Here is a 24,633-nt window from a genome sequence, read left to right as displayed (position 1 = left end):
CTAATAAGTGCATTGAGCACATAAATGTATTTTGATAGAATACTATAAGCTTCACTCCTTTTTACTGCTCTTGTACCAAATACAAACTCCTCCTTTTTTCTGAGCAGGCTTAGCTTAGATAACTCCAAGAATTAGTTTTCTGTGCAGTTCTAAGAGTACAGTGGAATTTGTCAATGATTGTCTGTTACAACATCTAAGAAAAACATCCACGTTTTATGCAGGCATCCAAGTGTACCTCTCGTCTAATACCGTCTAATTTCCAATCCTACATTTGACATTGTTGGGCCTGAACTCAGCAGAATCTGGTATGATGAGGCGGGGCTGGAACTGATGATCAGAGAAATGTTCTTTTTTTTTTTCACCCAATGTGTTTGGAAATTGTGCAGAACAGGATGTGGCACCTAGCCATGTGGTAGACAGACCCACTGAAAGGCTTTAATGAAAGCCTCGGATCAAAAGACATCTAGCAACCAGATTCTCAAAGATGTACAATATGGACTCTCTCAATTCTTACAGTTAGTAGTTGAGAGAGGACCTGGTGATTTGTCATTCATACCTACCAGATGCGCTTTGACTGTTATGCCACTCCTCAAAGGTTTTCTTGATTGTTTTATTTGAAATACATTTTAATGAGGAAAGCATATTTAGGATCTGTTTTAATTTAACAATGCACAAAAATGTGCCTGGTGTACAGCTAACCGAATGGATGCTCATTGTACCTGAGTTGAAAGCTCACATCAATCTGGGTGTTTAAGCATTTTTCCTCCGATGGAAGTACCAAGCAGCCTCTTTTGTCTGTTCTGTTAGGTGTGCTAGCCTGATTCAAAGTTCCTGGTATGTTACCATAAGCTCCTGCTAGTGCCTGTAGTACCTACCGGTATCTTGCATTGCTTTCAAAATAAAGCTGGGCTTCAAATCGTTGAACAATAGTTGATTTTGATTCTGACAGCTCTAACAAAACTGGGACATTACCTAATTGTTCCAAACCGACCTCCTGCTGCTGAGCATATTTAGGGCAGACAAGCAGATAAAGGCAACAATCGTAGTGAAGCCACGTCAGGAAACACATGTAGCTGTTTGTTTAATCATTTTCCATATTGACACAGCACAATGAAGCAATGAAGGCCAAATGTTTGGATATTAAGTAAAGCGTGGAAAATGTAAATCCTAGCAAACAGAATATGAAATTTTCTAGTTGCACTAGTCATACACACTGGTCAATGTATGTTGAGGTCACTACAAGCTGCTCTGAGAAGCTGAAACCAGGAAATATTCAGGCCCTTCTGCCAAAAACAGGGAATTCTCTTTTTGGCTGCAGAGGAACAGGCAAAGGTTTTTTCCATGCTAAAAGGAAAAGAAGAAGTTACACCCCTGAAGAAGGCTACACAGCCAAAATGTCTCTTTTCTTTCCAACATGGAATAAACCTTTATCTGTTCCTTTGCAAATTAAGAGGAGATGAATTTAGGAGGGTTAAGTAATACAGTATGTAAAGGTTTGTGTTGTGACTTCCATTCAGCATTCATGTGTTGCCACTGATGTGTTGAAATAAGATAGATACTTTATTGATCCCGTGAGGGAAATTGCAGTGCAAAAGCAGCTTAACACACACAACACAGCCACAGTGTAACGAATTATATACTAATAGTACAATACATACAATACAATACAAGAGTTACTCACAGTCCGGACACACAAGAGGAAACTAGAACAGAACAGTACACAGAAAATCGTATCACACATATGAATATAAATATAGATGTAACCATAGATATAAATATAAATATAAATGTATTGCACAGGTCCCTGGCATATATTGCACAAAAGTGGTTGTAAACGGGAAAAAGAAAAAGAAAGAGAACAGATGTAGCAGTAGATGTGTAGATGCGTTTAGTCCAGAAACAGGTCACTGTCGCTGTTGCCTCTGCCAAGACGCAAGGTGGATGCGTTGTACAGTCTTATGGCAGACGGCAAGAATGACCTCCTGTAGCGCTCCCTGTCGCACCGTGGATGAATCAGTCTATTGCTGAACGTGCTCTTCATTCCTGCAAGCCTGTCATATATAGTTACTATATTTGTGCAGACTGCCTCTGTGCAGCCCTGGGACCTCCCATTTCCCCCAGCTGTCCCTAGTTTTATTTGACGTTATTTAAATAGATAATGAAACAAATCGCACTGGATAGGCTTTGAAAACGTGAGAAAGCGATTCCAGCAGCATGCACAGCCCGAGGAAGTGACATACAGTAGTCATCCTCTCAGGAAGCCTTTTGTGTCCAGGTCACCTGATCACATTGTTGAGGTCTGAAAGGGATGTTGACCGTAAATTGCCTTGTAAAAAAAAAATATACAAAAACAAAACCGAAAGTGTCCCATTATCGAATACATTCGGCGAAAAGTAGAAAAATGTTGGGAAATTGAGATTTGAGAACTTTCTGGCATATGAAGGATACATTTAGAAAAAATATTTTAACAGCATGCATGTTTTTCAGAAATGATTTAGTTCCTTTTTCCTTCCCACAGACGTTTGTTTATACAGTATTTAATAAAATTGATAAATGTACATATCCATGAATCTTTTTTATCAAATCTGGCTTTTATTCAATGTTGGAAATGTTTGACTTGCCCAAGTTGTATCATGAGGAGGAGCTACTGTAGGTGTGTTTTATACACCTCAACCAAAAACCAGGGTTGTCTTCCTGCCATTGTACCAGGGTAAGCCAGACTTTGTACTGTGAGTCTTTGTCATACGGTAGTAACAGTGTTTAACAATAAATGGTGCAGTAGCAGAACAACATTTAGAGTGAAAAATTTCAAATTAAAGACATTTGAAAGAAACTATATCAGTATTTTCCAATAAAAGGACTTTTTTAAAAATGAAAATTAGCTTGCAGAAGCTTAGTTTTAGGTCTCCTCCAAAGGCCAGAGAATAAGGAGGTTTAGTGACTTTGTCAGTACAGCAGGATTATCATGGTGGTGGAGGAACCAAGCACTGAACTGAGATCCTCCTGCTAATACAGTACATCCTTTACCGTGACTGGAGACCAGTGCTTTGGATTTGAGGCTGAAATTAAAGAGTCTTATTTCCCTGCAGGTTGCTTAGCTCTATAAAGCCAGGCCTTGTGAAGAAGATTAATCGACTGCCCACCCCCATAGCTGGACTGGTGAGTATCAATTAAGCTAATTTTCTTGTATTTGAAAGCAGGGAAACCTGAAACCTAGGCAGCTTTGTCATTCTTCTTTAAGCATCATGTCCTCATGTTTTCAAGCCCTACCATAAACTGCAACGAAAAGTAAATTCAGCTTGAAAATCCAGGTGTGTATTCAGTCCTATCAGAAAGTTATTTATGTCTGAATGCATGATGTGCAAATTGACTCGTTCATCAGTGGTTAGGATTATGTGAGCAGTGATAAATGAGGCTTACGTTTCAATGAGGCGCTTTGTGTAGTTCTTAAGTATCAGTCACTTCTGATGCCAGAATCTTTCCAGCTCCTCCAGGTGACCTAGACTACACTGGTAGTACTTGAGATATTCTGTTTAGACTGTTAACCAATCAAATCTTGTGAGGACACTTCCAGAAACTCCATTCTCAGCCACGTAATGTAATTCCATTTGATTTTAGGTTCAGTTACTATTTGGCTAGCTGTTGTCTTAAAATGTCACCCAGATTCATAAGATCAGCTTTGAACAGTTGTCTTGGAGACATTGTATTCTAATGTTATTTTTTAAAAACTTTTCACTATTCTTGCCTGTGGGTGTGAGTTAACATTTCAAAACACTGTTCTGACAACACATATGGGATAAGCATTCTTATGCCTTCTTCCTGGTAGAGTAGCAACCATCCCATGAACCTTAAGATTCGTAATGGCCTTAATGGGAAGAATTAAGTGTTAAAAGATTTAAATATTGTACTTCACAACTTCTGACAGCTCTTTAACTTGACCCATGTTGATGGTACTGAGTATTTTGCAATCATGTCCAGCTTCCTGTGGCGGATCGGTAAATAGCAGTCAATGCAAGATCCAAAAGCTTCTATAAATTTCCTGAGATTTTGTGAATGTAGCAGATGTAAAAATACAACACCAGAATATTGCATGTCTACACAATACGAAGAAATTGAAAATCGTGCATTTTTGAAATTGTTTTGGTTATGGTATTAATATATTAAGTGCTTCTTTTCGTGCATTTTAATTAATAGAGGTGAAAAATAGGCACTTGCTTTTTCTTTGATACATCAGCTTTTAGTTCTCCTGTATGCGGTTTACTTGACACGGGAGCAGTATTGATGTAAGGTTACCTAAATGGCGATGTCATGTGGAACTAAATGGAACATTTGAATTCTTCATCCATGTGTGTCCTTGTGCAATGGCAAAACTTCACTTGTACTTTGGTGCGGTTTGTGGGGGCTATATCAGGGTTCTGTGGCCACCTGTGTCATTTATAGAATTATATACACCTGATTACATTTTCTGCCAATCAAAATACAACAGAGGTACAGGATGGAAAAAGCTCCATCAGTTACAGCAAGGACTGTGGTAGTTAGTGGTGACAGACCCAGAATTAATGCTCTCCTTCAGCATCATGCTCAGAGTATCAGCATTGATTATTACCTAGTGATCCTTTTCCAATTGGGTTTCAAACTGGTGAAAACTTATTGGAAACCAGCTTCAGCGCTCTAAGACCTGTGCTTGTGCTTCAATCAATATAGAAACATTTTCAACAGAGTGTGCAGCGGGCATCGGTAAACTGCAGTTAACCTCACTGATCCAACAAGGGGAGCATGCTAAGGTTTTTATTTAATGTTTGCTTTTGGTCTGTAAGTTGTCTCCCTGGAGAAAATGGACTCAAATGATTCAAATATCTGCTAATTTGAATGATTTACTGATTTACATTATAACCCTGGACTATCCTAAGAGCCATCGCAGACGATTGTGAAGCATGGTCTCCCCCTGTCTCTAAAGGGTCGTATTGCACCAATAAGAATGCATATACTCTCTAGGCTCAAGTACTTATTTTTTTGTCATTCCCTCTTTTCCCAAAATAAAATGGTTTATAGCACTGGATAAGCAAAATCCTATTGGAGTCCTAAAAAGCCCAGAGTCTGGCTTGCAACCCTTAGGAAGAGGATATTAAATAGTGGGCTATCTGAACCACATTTCACTGTGTTCATATTGATGGAAAGAAGAAGATAGAGTAGCCATTTGTATCAAAGGAGAACACCTTCTTGGCTCGACATTAGAATTCATTTACCCTACATGATTTTACCTATGTAGAAACAATTGCTGTATTTCTGTTATCCTAACAGCCTGGTGGAAAGTGAACTTAAGCCTGCAATATGGTCTAAATCTGAGTGCACATTCCCATATTAGACATTATTTGTACAGTAAAATCTTTTCCAAGCCCTTTATACTGTATTTCAGTCATGGAGACAGGGGGGGATGACACATTTATACATCTAAAGTGGTGGTGTGCTACAACAGAACAATTACAGGAGTTCTGCTTGACAGCTAGTAATTTCATTCAGCATGTTCAACTGAAGGAGATCCTAAAAGTTCGTGACTAATTAATGTTCCCATTATTCCCTTTTCCTGAAGAATATCCTACAGTATAAGATCTATATGTTACTCTCCTTCCTGGATAATGAGATTTATTTATTATAATTGAACATGAAAATTGACAATGGATTTAAATTCCATCTCCAGTAAAAATTCACAAATACAGTAACTGTGTTTCAGTACATTTTCCATTTAATTACACAGTTCACATACTCAAGTTCATTATAGAACCTTTTTTCCCCATAAAATCCACTATTGTCAATACGGTGTTTGGAGAACAGTTATATTCATGCCTTCTAGTGTTAAAATCCTTCAGTCTTATTAGACAATTATAGATATCGGCCTTTTTGGTCTGTGACAGTGCGGTCTCCTCCAGCAATTTCATGCGAAGGTCTTTTATCTATCGGCATGTCCTTCAACTTTTTCTTAGTTTTCACTTCCGTCACTCACTATAGTAAAAAGTGAGCTAATTGAATTGGAAACATACTGTAGGCCAGATAAATCCCTGAACCAGTGGTTTAACCTAATGATTGTCCAAACATCATGAAAGTATGTGTATGAAAGTGTACAGGATAGGATGAATTAATTTAATAGTATCTCGAATCCTGGTACAGTATATCTTTTGTGCAATAGTTCCTAAGTTTTAGGAAAACGTTCCTCCTGTATTTGTACTGTAGAATTACTTGCAAAAGCATTCATCCTCTGCCATTGATATCTCATTGTGTATACAAATGCTGTATACCTTTTGTCTTTGGGGTCCGAACAGGAGACGTTTTCTAATGTCTTGTTCACAATTCGGGTCATTCAAAAAAATCGATGCAGTTTAACTGGGAGTGGTGCCTATGTTCATTTCGAAGGTTCTTTTTGTAGGATTTGATACATTGCATCTTGATTCAAAACTGTACGAATGAATGAGCCTTTTTTAATATATAGTTGGGGTATCTTTGGAATGGGCGGAATACTATTATATAATAGTATATTTCCATATGTATTATGGATATCATTAGCATGTCCTGTAATTGAAGATGACCAGTAGAGCAATTACCTTTCGTATATATTGCATGCCTTTTTTGTATGTTGGAATTAGGGAAAGTAGAAATCAGACAAAAAAAGTAGGTCAGACAGGATATAAAATTGCAGTTACTGTGATGCACTGTGTGCTCCCAGCTTCCGAGCTGGGATTCCTATGGAACCGCACCTGAATCCTGAAAAAAGTTAGAGGCATGAGTCCTGGTCCTTAACCAGCAGTGGGTATACAGCTATTTCCACTGCAACCTGACCACACTAACACTCATTCCATTCCTGGCCTTTCAGAACGTGTCTGCAGCAGTGGAGTCCCACAGGTTTTTAGAGGGCGCTACACTTTGTGTAAAAAAAAAAACAACTGGAAACAAAAACTAAGAAAAACACCAAGTAGAAACTGCCTTCAAGGGAACATCCGAGACGGGATTTTAGAAACAGACTGGCGGTGCAGCATCTGTGGCAAATCAGTGTTACTTGTTGTAATGGATATTTTGTCTTGGTAAGTCAACTTTTAGATTCAAGAATTAAGTTCACCAGACGTATTTCAGCTATGCGAGTTATGTATTATTGTTATTTTTAAAGTCTCAAGCAAAAGATCTGGTTTCAAAGCAAAAAGTTCAAGGGTGAGTTCCTTTTTGTTTTTTTGTTCCCATCAAGCGGCTCCTTTTCTTCCAAAACCGCAGAACTTTTTACGCTCTCGGTATATTAGCATACTGTTTATCAAGAGCATTCGGCCTCGTGAGTATGGCGACAAGCTTCCGATGGGAAGCCTCTGGCTGGGCAGCGATCAGTCTCCTACTGCAGTGCGTGTTGTGGGTGGTAGACAAAACGCAGAGCTTGTCCTTTACAGGTTTCTCAGGGGTTTACAACCGAAACTATTTCAGCAGGTCCAATTGGTGCCCTTTGAGTTTGAACATTGAAAATGCAATAGGTTTCATTCTGATTCTGTGAGTCTTTGGTGTTCTAATACATTTTCACAGTTGAAGCCTGGTTTTTTCTCTTCCTTCTCCCTCCATAGTTCATTAACAGGAGTCTACTGTTAGAGTAACAGACTAATAGGACTAACAGGAGATGCATGCTTTGCACTGTCTTGGCATCAGCTGGATGATCAAAAAGATATTGAGGTTCTATTCAGTTAAAATCTGTACAAGCAGCAGTATCTGATGAGCATGCACTGCTCCAAAATAATTTATTAATAAATATATTCATGAATAATTTATGAATACAGTATTTTGGAGCAGAGTGCACATCCAGTTTATTTTGATGCTTTTACCAAATGGATATCAGCCATTTCTTGCTATTGTATTACTAAGTCAGTGGACATTTGACAAAAAGTTGTTAAAACAATGGGGTAAAGAGAGTAAAGCACTTTTTAGTCTTTATTTTAAATCACTCAGCACCCCTTTAAGTGTATAGTGATCTGATGCGGTTTAACAATTAAATGTCTGAAAGATGTGTCTTCATTGAATTGCTGTTTTTCTCCTCCATTAGTAACTGAAATATGGCAGTCAGGTGATCATTCCCAAATCATTTTAAATCTACCAGTGCTTTCATTTGGCCTCCAGTGTATCATTTGTACCTTTTGATTATTTTTGCTGCAATGGTTTATAACAGATCTGCTAGCATTGTAAATATCATTCCATCACAATACTGTATATCCAGGCAACTGTCCATAACCGAAAACTTCAGTTTAAAGTGTACAGTGCTGTAGTGGTCTCAATGTACAAATGCTTTATTTTCTTAATGGAGCAATGGATGTTTCTCCAAGATCTGTTTTGTTCCAACAAAGGGAATTTCAGACAAATAATCTGCAAAACCCAAACTGATTTAGCAGTAAGTGTTTTTGAAATTGCTTTAATGATGCAATGATAACCTAAACATCTCATGTACTGTACAGTGTTGCATTATTGAAATCTGCTCCCACCTCTGATGCACCGTGTAAGATGCTTCCAGGTTTTCCAATGAGAACAATGAGACAGGGCAGGAAAGAGGAGCACAACGTTCGTGTCAGGTCTCCTTAAGCTCTAGGATCACCAAAGGGAGAGGTGCAACGCAAGGTTTCTGATCCATGGATTAGCTCAGATAAAGTTCTGTTTCTATTTAGATTCATTTAAAAGATTTAAAAGCTGTCTCTATTTAGATTCATCAAGAGATTACTGGTTAACATTCTGATTTACTACGAATCATAGGTCTTATACGGTAGGTCCGTAAGTTTGCAGCCTTCTTCAGGAACAATTGCCCAAGACCCTCAAGAGCAGAGATCACCATTCGCTGGTAGACCGAAAGTTTTGATCACTCCTGCCTGCCCTTGAAAAGAATATTTGAAAAATAAACCAAGAATAAAATGGATTTGTCTGACTAGATAGGAGTTGCTTTTTTTTAAACAGTTTGGACTTTTTTCATATTTGACTTTGGAAACCTGAGCCACAGTCTGAAGAAAAAACAATCCAGAAAGTGATTGAGATGCACATGTTCAGTTTACTGCTGAGTAAGGGGTGGTTAAGATTTTGGAAGCTGCTCACTTTCACACTGTGCTGAGTTCTTTGGACATGTGCCTGCTTTACTTCAGCACTCTTAATGAATATTCTCTTTCATTGAGGCACAAGGCAGCCTCATGGAATCTGAATCTTGTTTCTTTTTTGCCCATTGACCCTAAGGTACTAAAAGGCATTCGTTACTGTAAGAGGATTAGCTTTGTCTTCTCTGCACATCCAGTTACTGTGTATTAAAGGTGTCTTTTCCATGTAGCTGTTAGAGTGATCTGCTTGTCCTTTCAGTTTGATCTTAGGTGTGATTAGCGCTGCCACAGAGGAGAGAGTGAGAGATTTTGATAGGAGTGCTATTTTAAAGGAGATGGGAAGTTTGCCAGAAGAATAAAGGTCTGAAAGCCCTGGGCTGTTTCTTAAAGTGCAATACCATGACCCTCTGTGTCCTTGCAGACCAGGAGGAAGGTGAAGGACACTTGAAGAAAGTTCTCCCTGAATTCTGAGGAACACACCCCAGCATTAGTTGCTCCTAAGTTTTGCAGGGCAGAAGGATGGAGGCAGGAGGTGTGGCCACCAGGATGTAAGGATCATTCTGTGGCTCATGAACCACTAACTTTTAATCTCTCATCCAGTGTGGGGGAGATGCAGCTTCAGGAGCTGTTTCGGCAGGGGGGAAAATATGTGGTGTCAGATAATGGAAACATAAACAACTGTGAACTGCAACACGGGGCCTCTAAGAGGAAATGGACCTCGTAAGAAAGGAAATCCACGTAAAAACTGGACAAAAACATATTGTCCTACTTTGAAGAGAAACTGCTACTGCCCGACAGAGCTGCAAGAACGCTTTCAAGGTTTGCTAGAGCAGGGGCAGGCCTCTGATCCATTGCTTTCCTGATCCTGTTTCTTAAGGATCATCTGGGGGAAAAAAAAAGGCGTGGAATGGATTTGACCCATTGTTGTAGAGCAGGGGCCCCCAATCCAAGCAAGTTTTCCAGGTCCCTTTTAAAGCATCAACTCCCGAACAGCTGTGGGAAGTTGATAAATTGGTCTAGGTAAGGCAATTTGTTTGGTCAGTTGGTTAAAAGCCAAGCTGAACTGTAGAGATACATTGGTCCTCTAGGACCAGGATTAGGTACCTGTGCAGTAGAGGCAATGGCAAAAACAGTTTGTCCTTTCCCTGTGTGTTCTCTGGTTGTTTTGACTTTGGAGTTGAATGCAATTTGTCACTTTGAAACTCCTCTGCATTTGATTAGGGAAAACATAAAAACATGGGATGCACAGCAAAGAGTTTTCCTCTCAAGAAAAGGTGATTTTCCTTGTAGGTGTTCAGTTCAGATGCTTCATGTGGTTCTACAGACCAGTGTGACTGATGCGCGCGCACACAAAAATGACTTATGTATAAAACAGGATAGTCTCAGCTGCAAGAAAAATACTGCAACTCTGTAAAGATACGTGAGAGCACGCATCTATAACGTTTTTACCACTGCACTAATTTTACTAAACATAAATTGACTAATGTTTAGAATGGGGAAAAAAAACATTCACACTACTAATTGTGGATTCTGGTATTGGGTACCTCAAAAAACCGCTTCACTGTCTTCTATTAAGGATAGTAAGAGATTTTTTTGTGGTGGCAAGTGTTTACTAAATACAGGCTGATGCATCTTGAGTATTGTATTGACTTTGCATTGGGTTTTTAGGATCTGCTGTCTGTGTGGGTTGTTCATGTCAAGCCCTGAAATCTTCAGCTACAGGAGGATACAATGCCCCGCAAGAAGCGATTATGCCTTTATCACCCCCCAGTCAAATGAATTCGCCTTGTTTTCTTTAAGGGTGTTAGCATGACCTGCATCCTAAGTCCATGACATCAGCTCCTTGTGCTGGGGCCCCCCTAGAGAGCTATTCTAACATTGCCCTTGGTGTCAGCAGTAAGAGTTCCGCTGAGTATAATGTGAGGAAATAGCAGAGACCAGTGCCTGCATTTTCATCGTAATTGCTCTTCCTTAGCCTATTTAAGGATTTTTTAAGAGAACACGGGACATTGCAGAAGAAAATGAAAAGTTGCGCTTAATGCAGTGGGATTACAGGAGTGGAATGGAAGTGCTGGTGTGGCCTGGGACGGCTGTGAAGAGTTCACAGTGGTGAGGCTGTGGTACTCAGTGGGAAAGTTCACTGACGGACAGGCCCCTATTAAACTGTTTTTGAAGGAAGTTTGGTTTGGCAGGGAGGCTGTAAAAACATATTGGAACCTTACCCTGCTACTCTGAAGATTCCAACGAGAGACTTTGGGAGCTTTTTCCTTTTAATAAGAATGGGGGTGGGGGGGGGGGGGACGTTTTAAATTATTTGTTTGCTTTTTTTCCTATAGTTTGTACTATAGCTGCAGAATTTGAATCTGCAGAGATGATGATGTTTGCATAGGGTCCTTTTCTGAAAATCCTGTCCTTTTAAGAAAGCAGCTGGTTGGTCAGTTCTCTCTGAGCTTGTGCCCTCTTCCTAAGACGTTCTGTTTGGGGTGAATGGCGTGAATGAGTTCTCTGTGTGTATGCCATGCGGTGGACTGGAGCATCCTATCCAGATGGTAGTTCTGCCTTGTGCTCTGTACATCCATGATAAGCTAAGGGTCCCACTGAACCTTAATGTGAATTAGGTAGCTTTGAGGTAGTGTATGGATCAATGAACCAAGGACTGACTTTGGCATAGGAGCTTTTTAAAGGCTTGCAAAGACATTAATGCATGTTAAATAAGCAGCTTGTTCCATTACCTATGTTCCAAAATGTTAACGCATCTCTTTTCATTCGTTTCAGATTGGTGAAAGCCCAAGCAGTGGGTGGGCACCTAACTTAACTTTTCTAATCCTCTTTTTTGAAGTGACTGTTGTATAAGTTGTTCAAGCAAAAGCGGCTCTTAACTGCCCGTTTCCGAGGAGAAGCTGTGGATTTGAGTGTCAGTGACAATCGTGTAGATAAAACAACCACCTCTGGGCAAAGTCAGGTTGTTGCAGAAGTCAAGCCACTGCCTATTGGAAAAAGTCAAGTGGGATGAAGCTCGCGTTTCAAGTACTGTAGCTGAGGTTGATAGGCAAGACACCACAAGTCCTAGCAAAATATATACACAAAGCAACAAATGCTTTAATTATATGTTCTAATGACTTAATTGCAATCCGACAGAAGAAAGGTAGAGTGCTGAAACCCAGAGATGAAAAAGGAACACACAAGTGTCTTGTCGTGTCACCAAGGAGGGGAAAACAGGCAAAGTAAGTTGTGCACGCTGTCAAAGCAGCCCAGTTTTGACAAACTTTGACGTGCTTTAATTTCCATTGAGGGTGGGTAATTAAGTCAAAACGCCACGCCTTCTGGTGAGCAAAAAATCAGATAGTTTAGTGTGAAAACTATCTTGACATGGTAGATAATTTGTGCATGACTGGTTACCTGAATTTGTTCCAGTGGACCTCATGAACTTTTGTCAACTTCTTAATTCCTATTCCAGTCCTCAGTTTGAAACAAGCTTGTTGCTCTTCCAGCAGGACTGTTGGAGAAAGAACCAGGATAACATCAGTCACTTTTGGCTTTGGGAGTTGTGTGTTGTTGCTGGCCGAGTGTCACAGTGGCTCTCGTCACCAGTTTTGCTCCAGTCAGCTGTGTGGTTGACAGTCTGGCTTCAGTGCTGAAGTATTTTGTGTCGGAACTGAAACAGAATCAGCTCTGTTCTTCGTACACAGATTCTCTCCCACTGTGAGAACAATGCAAGGCACAAGGGGTGAGCACAGCAGAATACCTTAAATGTTCCACGTGTCTATATTGTGATACAGCCTTGACTGAGAAGACCGGCTGAAATTCTAGCCTAGGTGCACTGAAAGCAATACAGGACTAGAGGTGACTGTGAAGGGCTTTTGGCCCCAAATTGTGAAAACCCCCCAACTTGTGATTTCTAGCAATACACCCGAGCAGCCGGTAGAATTAGAGGCACGTGAATTCTTTGTTCTCTGGCACACTTTTGGTGAGAGGAGTAATAATCCAGGCACACATGGTTAAACAAATATTTATTACAATGACACAAGACAAACTACACTACACACAACGAAACTTACAACACACAAGTTACTCTATGTATGGTATTTACAAACAAGGCGTTTCAGAGGCCTAATATTCTGGTCACCCAGAAAACACCAGACTGCTACTAAGCATTAAAGTCTTAATCCCTACAGAGGCCACATAAGAGATGAGCTGCTTTCTAACCAAGTACAAAGCAACTTGGAACTTGCTCTCTCAACACCCCAGATGCCACAAAAAAATGGGAGCCTATATCTCGATCCATAAAAATGCACCCTAAGCAGGAAAGGCATTTCCAACTGAGGTATCTTTTACCCAGGAAACACAAGCTCCCTAAAACACAGAATAGGACGCTCTCTCTAACAAGGTTCAAATACTTAACTCCAGTCAGGTTTGGTTTCATGATGGTCATGAAGCAGGGGCTCTAGTCTGGCGCAACTCCTCAGGAGTCCTCTCTCTTCCTGTACTTGTTTCTTCCTCTTTCTCTCCATTCTGTGCTCTTAATGTGATCTTATATTGTGTGTGTCTGTACTGCTCCTTGACAATCATTAATCCACAGTTTAACTACTAAGGTAAACTCTTTTTTTCTGCTCAAGGGACCCCCCACACCTCAGCAAACATCCTCTGGGCTTTGAAGTGAGAAGTGTTTATTCTTCCAAGTGTCACAGACTTTTTGCTAAAATCTAAGCGCCACTTCTCAGACACCTAATGCTGTAATAGTGTTTTGATCAAAGGTGTTGAGACCAACAAACCTAAGTACTGTAGGTAACCTCCAGAGTGAACAGTCAAAGAATAATTAGAAATGGATTTTCCTCAGGCACAGATACATCTAAACTAGTTACAGCCCTGCAAGCAGCGGAGTACAGTACAGTATATATCTTACAGCCCACACTGTGACAAATTACAGTATCTTCCATATTGCTCTACAACAGTTGCTTTTTCCATTCACCTTGTACTGTGGCATTGCTTGGAAGGATGCAGAAGCAGCAAGGGTGTTTTTAGGCACTGGTTAGGACCTTTGCAAAAAATTTTCTAGAAATGAAATGCTGACCTACTGCTCTGAACCTCTTGCCTAGTTTAGTGACAAAACTTTCCTGTATTTTGAAGAAAACTTCTTAATTTGGCTGCTCTTTAGTAGATACCTTCAGACTTCTCGATCTCCCTAAGATCATGACATTCTGTACCCCTTACTGTGCCATCTGTTTGTGGTGTATGTGAGTGACCCCAACTTCGGATGAATTTAATACCTTAGCATCACAATAATGAGTTTTCTTCATTCCATTCATCAGTATTGCTTAACCCATGTTTCATTTGTCTGTGGTCCACCTACTGAGAGCTAAGGAAGTTTTTAATGCTGGACACAGATGCATGCCTGTGACTTCTGGGGTGTACAGAAATGTAAAATGCAGGATACTATTTATATCCAAATATCTACATGCTCTGGGTCTTTGTGTAGTTGGTAATTGGTAAAAATGGCTGACCACTGATCTCAGTGGCAGACCATAATAAACTTTGAAAATTATTATATTTGACCTTAGTGATTGATTCATTGCTCAGGAAGACCATGCTACTTAAGTAAGATTGCAACATGAAACCTGACCTCCTACAATGTTGGTATGAGGCATTACTTTCTGGTCTTGAAATTCTTACCATAAATGTGTAGTATTCTCTGTCAACAATGTGCTGTCTGTAGTTTTATTGAGTCTCCCATTTTGCTCTGAAACAAAACAGTGTTGGCTAGCAAATGGAATGTTTCATCCAACATTAACTCGATTAACAACTGTTTACTACATGCTAAAAGATTGTCGTAACTCCTGTAATAGTAGTTTTTACTGGCTGCCCCTATATTAAAGGAAGGCTATGGTTTCCAATGTTGTCAGTTTTTTCTGAAGGACAGTTTAGCTGTGTTTACCAGTTGTGATGTTTGACCCTTGGTTTATTTATTGTGTGTTGTTTTTGGCAGGAGAGAACTCATATTCCTGTCAGAAAAGGAAAGGAATTTATTGTTTGGGTTGGGAAGCTGGCGGCTGAGCAGGAATGAGAGAGATTTGTTTTTCCTGGCACTAGTTTTTTAGCTTGCTTGCTCTCCCTTCTCCCTCATTCTTTTCCTTGCCTGCCTCTCTTTCTCTCTCTCACACTCTCTCCTCCTCCCTCTTTCCTGTTTCTTACTCCTTTTCTCTCTTTATGAAAGAGTTTTCTTCAGCTGAGTCCTGTACATACCTCTGACCATAGTACCACAGTAACAAACAGAGAGAAGGCTACAAATCTCAGCATGTAACTTAAGGACTTTAGAAAAGGTGATGCATCATTCAGTCTGTTCTTCTGGTTGCAGACTGGTAGCTAGTTCCACACAACCCCACACAGTAGAATATTGACATTTGTAGTTTTTAGAGGTCTCCTTCTTCCCTGAAGTTTTCTGGTTTTTATTCCAGATGAGGAATCCCACAGTGTACTGTACTTCATCTTATTAGGATTAGGTTTCCTTCCAGTTTATAGCTTGAAGGGTGCTGTTGACTGTTCCCTAAAGTACTGTATTAAATTCCTCCACTTCTTCAGGTGATTAGACCAGTTGGGTAAACTAAATCCTAAATGTACTTCAGGTCTCCAGGAAATGCGTTTGAGCCCCTGGCTTAAAGTGTATTCCCATGGTTTGACTGGGCAGTACTGTACTTTTTTAGGAATACAAATATATGAACAAAATCCCATTGTAGTCAGACATTATTTACAGTACTTCCAGTCAAAAGAGTATGAAATAATCACAGTGAGCTCAAAGCTTGAACAGAATTTGCATTTTAATTGTTCAGGAGCTCCTGTTCTAGTCTGATTTTGGTCTTACTTGTGCCGCAATATCATTTCTAAGACTAGAGAATTTCCCATACACCCTGCCCCAACGCCAGAATTTCCTGACAGCAGAAGTACACATGGACTTTGTTACATTGCTCTCCCAAGCTTTCCCAACCTTCTAGGGCTTGGAGCATGTGTGTTTGATCACAAGATGAAGACGAAGAACATACAAGAACACACAAAGTGCTGAATGACCTTATTTTATTCATAACCTATATAGTGAATTAGGCATTTAGTAATTGATCACATTCAGCTGTTTCTTGAATGAAGTCATGACATCAGCTAGGTAGCTTGTTCCATACTCCTTCAGCTGCTTGGGTAAAAGGTGCCTCCTATTTATTCTGTTTTAAACACACTTCTATGTACTGTAGCATGGAGAACTAGTTTAACACTAACTTATAGTTCAGTCATTAAAAGCCTGTTATCAGCCTAATGGATGCTGGGCCTTAGTGAACTGGATGATCCATTACTAGATCTTACCAATCCATAAGGAAGATATTATTTTGAGCATTAGGACTTGTAGGACATGATTCCAACTGTCTTGTACATCACTGTTTACAGCTCAAGGCACTCACTGGAGCCTACTGTATGTGCTCCAGTGGTTAAGGTGCATCAGTGTTTTTCTCGGGAGGTTCCCGATTTTAAATGTCTGCTACATGCTCATGGTTCTCGGCCCTGAACAAGTATCCATTGATGTTAAGAGTAAAGGAGAAGATTTCAATCATTCAGGCCCACTTGTGATGAAACTGCCTCTGAGATCTAGGTGGATGTAGAGCCATACAGAGTATTGCTGCTCCAAAAAAGCATGGCATTGGATGAATATTTAGCTTACTATTTCTCATTGCTGAGAGGCAGAAAAACCTAAATAGTCTTCTGTTTGTTGCATGTAAAATCAAAGTTAGCAGCAAAGGATAGTTATTCAATCCTTATTAGGACTTACTAGTGCAACATAACTAGCTTTGGTCAGTGAGAGTGTGCATAGGGTCTTACAAGTCATATCCTTGAAACGTATTCTCTGTAAGAGACCAACAGTATACAGTATATACTGCATATGCTTCAGACAGAATTTGTAATACCATGCCAGATCATCTGAAAGCTATTCTTGTCTACTCTTTGTGGTAATATGATGTTGCATCATATACTGTATGCAAACAGTGGACTGCTACTAATTACCTCCAGAGCCCTGAGATGGCCTGTGATTTGACATTCAGTGCACATACAGTATACGGGCTGCACAAGCTCTGCAGAATAGCAGTGCTCCAGGATAAGAATATCAGTTTTTGGAATGGATGTCCAACCCACCCTAACATCATTTCACCTCTCTTCAGAGCCCAGAGTTGCAGTCTTTAGTTTTTTTTTATGCTTTTTGGTTTGCATTTCCTAAAGGAATTCAATTCCATCCTAAACCCTAAATTCATCTGCAAACCAAAATGATATTTCTTGTCCTGTACTCAAGTGTGTTTTTGTCAATCCCATGTGTATAATAACGTCAGTGTGGTAAATTTCACATTTTTGGGACGTGGGAACACAGTTTGTTCCTTTTAGGGCAATGAATTTAGTCTAATTCAGAACAGATTCACTGAAAGTAACCAATAAGATATATAAGTATAAGCAAGAGAGCTTTTAACTAAATTCAGTTTTGAAGAAACACTTATCTGTTAAATCAAACTGGTTATTTAGAGAAAAGAAACACATTTCACTGGTGTTAAAAGCTTTTGAAACCCAATCTCTTTTTTTTTTTTCTTGGAATACATGTGCTAAGCAAAGTTGTTTCACACGCTACAGGTATACGAGTTTGAATAAGTAGGTCTAATTCTTATAAGGTACTTTTAAATATCTGTACACTTCAAAGGAGAAGTGACTATTGTGCATCACATACTGGGAGGGTTGAGTTGCATTTTCATTCTTTGACAGTGCTGAGTTTTACAACTAGGTTTGTGGTGAGGATTATCCATTGGATATTATATGGAGACCAGTTAAGGGTATTTCTGGTTGAACCCGAGAAGCAATCAACAATTTCCATTCCTACGCCCAGTCTGTGGTACCTCAATAAAAGGCGATTAAAGAACAACGTTGTCTAGCCCTGAGGCAGGAGGGGAGCAATGGAATGCCCTAATCCAGGCAGGACACCACCTTGACATCTATCAATATAACTCTGGAGACTGGATGTGCATACCTGTCTTGGGCACGTCTCCCAATGCACCAGGACTATACAGTACCTTTTTTGATGGAAGGCTAGCTCTCACAGGGAGTTTAAATAAGTTTCTGGGAATATCGTCACTATAGCTCATCTTGCATTTTAAGACTTATTACTTAGAAAGCATGTTCTGATCCCAGATTAGTGCAGAAATGTGCAACTTTGCAGGACTTGTTAATGCTTTCACTGCTTCTGCCTTAATAGGTAAAGTAGACAATCAGAATTTGGGGAGTCTAACAGCCAAGCCACAGTTCTCTAGACTGCTTTGCTTCTTTTAAATGTTTTTTTTTCCGCTTGTGGGTAAATCATAATGGATGCTTAAAACAAAATTAAAAAATGGTCCTTCATGCTTCTTTTTCGGCAAGAAAAAGACTACGTCCATAATGCACAAGGCAATGTAGAGTCCTGTGATGGGCTGTTTGCGTAATCTCAGTTTAAGTTCAAGTACAGTAGGTGCAGAAGCAGTATTGTATTTATTTGGCTCATGCTTTTAACCAAATTGACTTAGATTATGCATTTAAACAGCTATGTGTTTTACTGGAACTGAATATAGTGCCATGGTCAAGAGTATAAAAGTAGACCTAAGAGTTCTAAACCCACAACACTCCTGTTATGAGTTCTGAACTCTTAACTACTGCTCTGCTGGCAATATTAATTGGCGTTTTCTTCAGTCCTTTTTAACCCACTGTCAATTTGACTAAGAATAAAATTGTTTTTTTTTGTTTAGTGTTCCAATTCACATTACTCTTTGTAAGAGTCTCTTTGATGCATTCCATTTCTTTGTATAACCTGACTGCAGTAAAAAGGGTATTCTTACTTTCCTTTTGTCATCTGACATCTCTTTTGTACGGGGCCTCATATCGAAAGAGGAGCAGTTCCTCAACTGATTTTTTTTTTGTGGTCTGTGAGTCTAAGTGAATTACTAACTGACTGTAAATGGGGAAATAGAAAAAAAAACCCTCAAAAGCATGAAATGTCTTTGTAACACCGTGGAAAATTTTGATACCATTGTCTTCCTAGCCCAGAGGGCACTGAAAGCAGGTCCACTGTGGAGGTAAAACTGGGGCGTATCGGGTTCCTCAGAAACAATAGCCTCAGTATCGCAGTGATTACCTGAGTATTTTCCCACTGCAGTGTTGTGAAGAACAACAGTGTGGGGCTGTTAAACCCCTTTTGTGCGCATTTCCTCTTTCCCAGGACAACCTCACTCTGTTCCTCCGAGGCTGCGAAGAGCTGGGATTGAAGGGCACGCAGCTGTTTGACCCTGGAGATCTCCAGGACACATCCATCCGAGCCAACCTCAAGTAAGTGCGCAGAGTGGACAGCCTGTACACTTCCCTTCCTGTTCTGTTAGTCGTAGAAACTCAAACACCACTTTGAGAACTTTGTCTTCAGAAGAGCGGTCCTATGCCATACACCTAAAGGCAAGTTGTGGGCTGGGTGTTAACTCAGTTTGTAAATTCCGAAAATTAAGTCTTACTCGTAATTGTGCCTTATCTCAGTTGAGCAATGGTGCTAGAACACAACCGATTGTGTGAGAGCCTGATATAAACTGAGAGTTATGTGAAACCAAATTAAAACAAAAAAAATCCCAGCTCCTGGAGGCAGCGGTGAAGAAAAACCCCCCGTTTTAAAATGTTGTGCGACTGACTTCATTCTCCAGCGATCTGTAGAGAACAAAAACGCAACAGCGAAGAAAGAACCAAAACAGTGTTCAAATGCTTTCACGGATCTGAGACGAGTATCAGTGCCTCACGGAGCTGTCTGACTCGATTCGTGGCAGAGAGCAGTGTGTGCTCCCTGGGGAGGAGACTGTTAATCTGTATGCTGGCGATTCCAGATCCTGAAATGCTTTATGCCAGCTCACTTCTTTGCTGTGTGTACAACAAGCTAGCCTGCGTAGCACAGATTTAATGACATGCATCAGCTCTAGGAATGCTCCCTCAGAGCCTACTCCCCGGGAAAGTTTTACAAAGGAAAGCATTTTTTTTTAAATTATAATTATTTGCACTTGTGTTTATCCTAAATCATCATTGCTGTTATTTCACCAGTATGACAATATACAGGCATCTTCTATGACACTTTTGAATTGTAATTTACATGTGGTGTATTTACCCTGGTTGGTAACATCTCCTGAACTTGCCCTTTTATCCAGCACGTCCGTAACAGTAATCCTTCTTTTTCTAACTGGTCAGATCGAGTGAAGAGGTGAACAGTGTTCCCCGATTTTATCTGGGCAAAGGAGGGCAATGTGTTTTTTTTTTTCTAAAGCAAATGGATTTCTGGGTGACAAGAAAAGACAGACACAATCATTTTCAAATATTACAGGAGACTTGTATTGTCGTTGAGCCTTCTCCCACAATATTTCCCCAAAGGTTTAAAAATCTCCTTTATTAAAAAGTCCTCAAAAGTGCCCAGAGGTTACTCTGCAGAAGTGTTACATAAACATAACCCTCTTTATAGCCTACCCATTTTAGCACTTGAATGGCTGAGTTATTCCTGTCTTGGTACACAGAAACTGTCCTAGAGTGCTTTCATTTTCCTCGGGCAATCAAACTGGTTCTTCAGGTGGAAGAAAACAAGGGCAAGATGGAGCATATGACAGCGTTCACGTCAGGTTTATTTATGGTCAAGTGCTGTATTTAATCTGGAATTGCATCGTTTGTCATTGTCTTCATTTACATCATGCTACTGCTGTGTCCTGCTACCTTAAAATGTGTATCCCCTAAAATACTTACACTTTGATGCTCAGCAGATCCATGTCCGTGGTGTAAGCACTTTCTGTAAGGGATAGCTTCATCAGACTGAAAGTGATACACAAGTGGACACTACTGGGTTAGTGTTGTGGTGCTGCTTTATACTGAGCCACACTTATTATCTTTAGGGTAAGGGTTATCAATTTTAATATGGCAGGGTTCTGTATTTGGTGTCTACACCTGACATAAAAGAAAAGTGTAGAGACGAAAGTCTTTTACTGAGAGGTGCAGTCTTGTCAATTCCTGCTGAAATATTTCAACAATCCTTTCGCTTTTGGTGATATCTGTCAGCTGTTGAAAGGTTGGTGGGATTGATCTTGTAGGTCTGTCGGTTTCGGAGCAGGTATCGAACACCTGTATTCATTATGTTTACCCTGGAATGAAGACAAGACCAGAAATATGTGCGAGACAGAAATATTTAATACAGCTGGGTGTTGTTGGAAACCTGACTCTTCTCCAATATGAGTGACAGGCCATCAGGGAAAGCGCTGATATCATCATAATGACCTCACTCCTCGTGGAATTTGGGGGTTCGGAGGACTTGATAGGATTTAATAACGAGCGAGAAAAACAATCTGCCCCAGTGTTTGTTTTTGTTAACCACACTTGGGAACAAAGGCACAAGGGCCTACTGTTTGGTGAGACACCACAGAAACGGCCATCCGACTGGTTTGCGTTAAAGCAGATCTTTTGCAGTCTGAGAATTGTTTGTGGTTGGCGTTCCACTGGGTGTAACAAAGCTTTCATCAGAACAGCTGCTAGTGTGGAGACTGCTCTTGTTATGGCCATTACATTAACAGTCTTGTATGCCCACCCTTTCATATTTTTCCCCCATAATTGCCCTCTGTGTTCTCAGACACAAGTGTTGAAGTGGTAACAGATTAATGTTACAGTTGATAGCTCGTTAGAATACCATTGCCTTTCTATAACGATGGGTACTTTTTCTTTCTGGCACAGGAAAGTGCGAGTTGATCCATTTAGTATCATAGTGTTACCCTTAACTGTTACTAAAGGTAAGGAACACTTGCACATTATAAATTGAATTAATAAAAGGGTAGAATAAAGTCTCATTAAGTACTTCTCTTTTTTTTGTTTGGAAGATTCCTAATTATATTTTCGCAGTGTAAAAGTTGTAAGAATCTCTCTCTTGAGATTTAATTCTTCACATGAAAACGTCTGTGCAAGTTTGTCTTTAAATGTTTTGTGAATCCAGTTTTGAAACATTTCACTTTAAATGTATTAAGTTGGGGTGTTTTTGAGTATTGTTTTGTCTGATTGGAGACTAGTCCTGTCCTGTGTGCTAGGTATTTCTGTAATAATTTAATTTAATCAGCTGTTACAGTGTTCTATTCAGCATGGTTTGCTGTGTGCTTATTTCAGGAGGACCAGATCCTTACTGAACATTCCTTCTGGATGTCACAGGTGAAATGTGTGAGGCTGCACTCTTAATACTGTGAACATCTGCTTTTCATTTGCCCGCCTTACAATGCAGTGTTCCTAGTGTGGAATCCTTCAGCCCTGCAGGGCACAGAAGCACTGGAACTGAATACTTCATGTTTAAGTTTTAATATGATGAAGTCAACTGAGCGAGCACACCAAAACAGTTATGAAATTAAAAGATCTGAATCAGTAAAGTAGGTTAAAATTAACTGTTTATCTTCAAATATGTTATTTAATAAAAGGAATTAAGGTCACTAATGCCAACTGCCTTGTCAATTAGATCTGGAATTTATATGCAGTATATTTGCGGTGGAGGAGAAAGTTTACTGTTGTAAGAATTTAGTAATACTTTTGGTGGAGTACCTTTTATTAAATAACATCTTAATTCTCTCGAGTCATGCTGTTAGCCAAAGAGTGATGAATTTCATGTCTTATATAACTGACCATGAGAAAAAGACATGCTTTTTTAAAAATAAAAATGCAGTCACACTCCTGACTAAATAAAGAAAATTGGCAATAAGAATCTTAATGAAAAATTCACAGATCACAGTTGCATTAGGAGTAGACAAAAAAAACAATATAAAAATGAAATGGTTACATGCATTATATGTGACCTTTTGGAACAAAACTGTATTGCATATACAGTATGGATTTAAGAGGATGACAGGGCTCTTCACTAACACTCTTAAACATTGGGAGAGTTGAACCAGTAAGCTAATTTCTTTTGGACTGAACCAAGAACAAAGAGCACATTGTGAAATTCAGGATAAAGATGTACAAATTAAGAGAATATGCAAAGCTGGGAATTGTTTAATACGGAAGTGTTTTCTCTTCAAAGAGTAGGATGGCAAATTGTTCAAATAGGTCAGTGAAAGCTCCAAGCTAATGGGCATGGACCAACATAATGATTGAGAAAATCTGCAACATCTGTTCATCAGTGGACATTAGCAGACGTGGGCCAGGGTTCCTTTCTCAAGAGAAATCATCTAACAAAGAAACTTGTTTGCCAAAATGTGTAGAGAGCCCTGCAGTGTAACTGATCCTCTGGTCTGGTCTGAGTCATGCATTGATTCAGGTTTTCAGAATCCTCACGGACAACCCAGTGGACTTCTTCAGAGTCAACAGTGAAACACAAACCCCAGGACACAAGTGGGAACTGTGTGAAAAAGACTTGAGAGCTGAGACCAGAGGGCACTTCTGTATGCAAAGCATTGTGGGAATGTGGAACAATTTTCCAGAACATCTGCAGTCTTAGAAGAAGATTTTGATTAATACAAATCAAATGAGGGAACAAGAAGTATTAAGTGTATATGACTTTTGTCAAAGCATAACATGTCCATGTTTAAATTAATATAATGTTACTGTTGTGTTGCCCTATTGGTATTTTTTCCTGAATGGTAAATGAATTCATTTTAATGTTTTGTTTTAGTGTGTATGCATGTCTTGTACCCTAGTAGGCTGATGTTTTTGACTTTCTGTAGCAGGAGAGAGTAAAGCATAGCCTCTCAAAATTCAGAGCCTGGTTTTGAGACCTGAAGGAAGGCGGAATCCAAAGAGCACAAATGATTTGTAGGTGTATACGGGGTTAGGAGTTAGTAGTTAGGAGCCAAAAAGGTCAGGCCCATAAAGGTGAGCAGCAGTTCTTTGAGTTTTGTTCCGAAATCCACATGGATTTCAAGGAAACAAAAACCAGGAGGTAGTCATGCACTGAACAGTTTTACTTTGCATTTTTCTGAGCAGTTGAATTCTGAACATATTGCAACTTTCTCAAATTCTTTTCTTGGCTTGATTATTGTAATGCAGTGGTTACCAAAATGCAGGCATTAGCTTCTCTACATCACTTTGAGATGTACTGTAGATGCATGTGTGTAGTGTGCTAAAGGTGGGGAAAAAAGAACCCTCCAGGACAATGTGAAATTTCAAATTTATGTATCAAAGACAGCACTAAGATTACTGACCTGGGTTCCTGGACAGTTTCCAGCAGCATCAGTAGTAACTAAAAATGACACGTTTGCATAGTTGTTAAAGCGCCCATTAGTCTGTCAGTGTTCAGATGTAAAATAAATGATTGCATCCATTTTAACATCTTATTGAGGATGAGGGAAATACTGTAGTACCTTATTAATGACATGATAGTTGACAACACAAGTTTGGGTATCATCATAGAAATGGAATCTGCTACTATCCCCATACCGTTTGTTACAGGGTCTTGGAAATGTATTAGGTGGGTGAAGTATGGACAGCCGATTGCTTCTCTGGGAAGGACTACAAATCACAAGGTCCC

At 39.7% G+C, this 24,633-nt stretch overlaps 1 protein-coding gene across 17 annotated transcripts in view; it reads left to right on the top strand.

The window, feature by feature from the left end:
* Positions 1-24,633, top strand: part of limch1a (LIM and calponin homology domains 1a) — a 149,366-nt gene that overhangs the window by 61,553 nt on the left and 63,180 nt on the right. For all 17 annotated transcript variants that reach the window (XM_069191712.1, XM_069191711.1, XM_069191708.1 and 14 more), the window contains 2 exons: positions 3,090-3,159; positions 19,351-19,457. In XM_069191712.1, coding sequence (XP_069047813.1) covers positions 3,090-3,159; positions 19,351-19,457 — 177 coding nt within the window. The remainder of the gene's footprint in view (positions 1-3,089; positions 3,160-19,350; positions 19,458-24,633) is intronic.

This window comes from Lepisosteus oculatus, chromosome 1 (genome assembly GCF_040954835.1).
Source record: "Lepisosteus oculatus isolate fLepOcu1 chromosome 1, fLepOcu1.hap2, whole genome shotgun sequence".
Classification (NCBI taxonomy): domain Eukaryota; kingdom Metazoa; phylum Chordata; class Actinopteri; order Semionotiformes; family Lepisosteidae; genus Lepisosteus; species Lepisosteus oculatus.
Note: the sequence above shows the minus strand (reverse complement) of the source record. Positions and strands in the feature narration are given on the sequence as shown.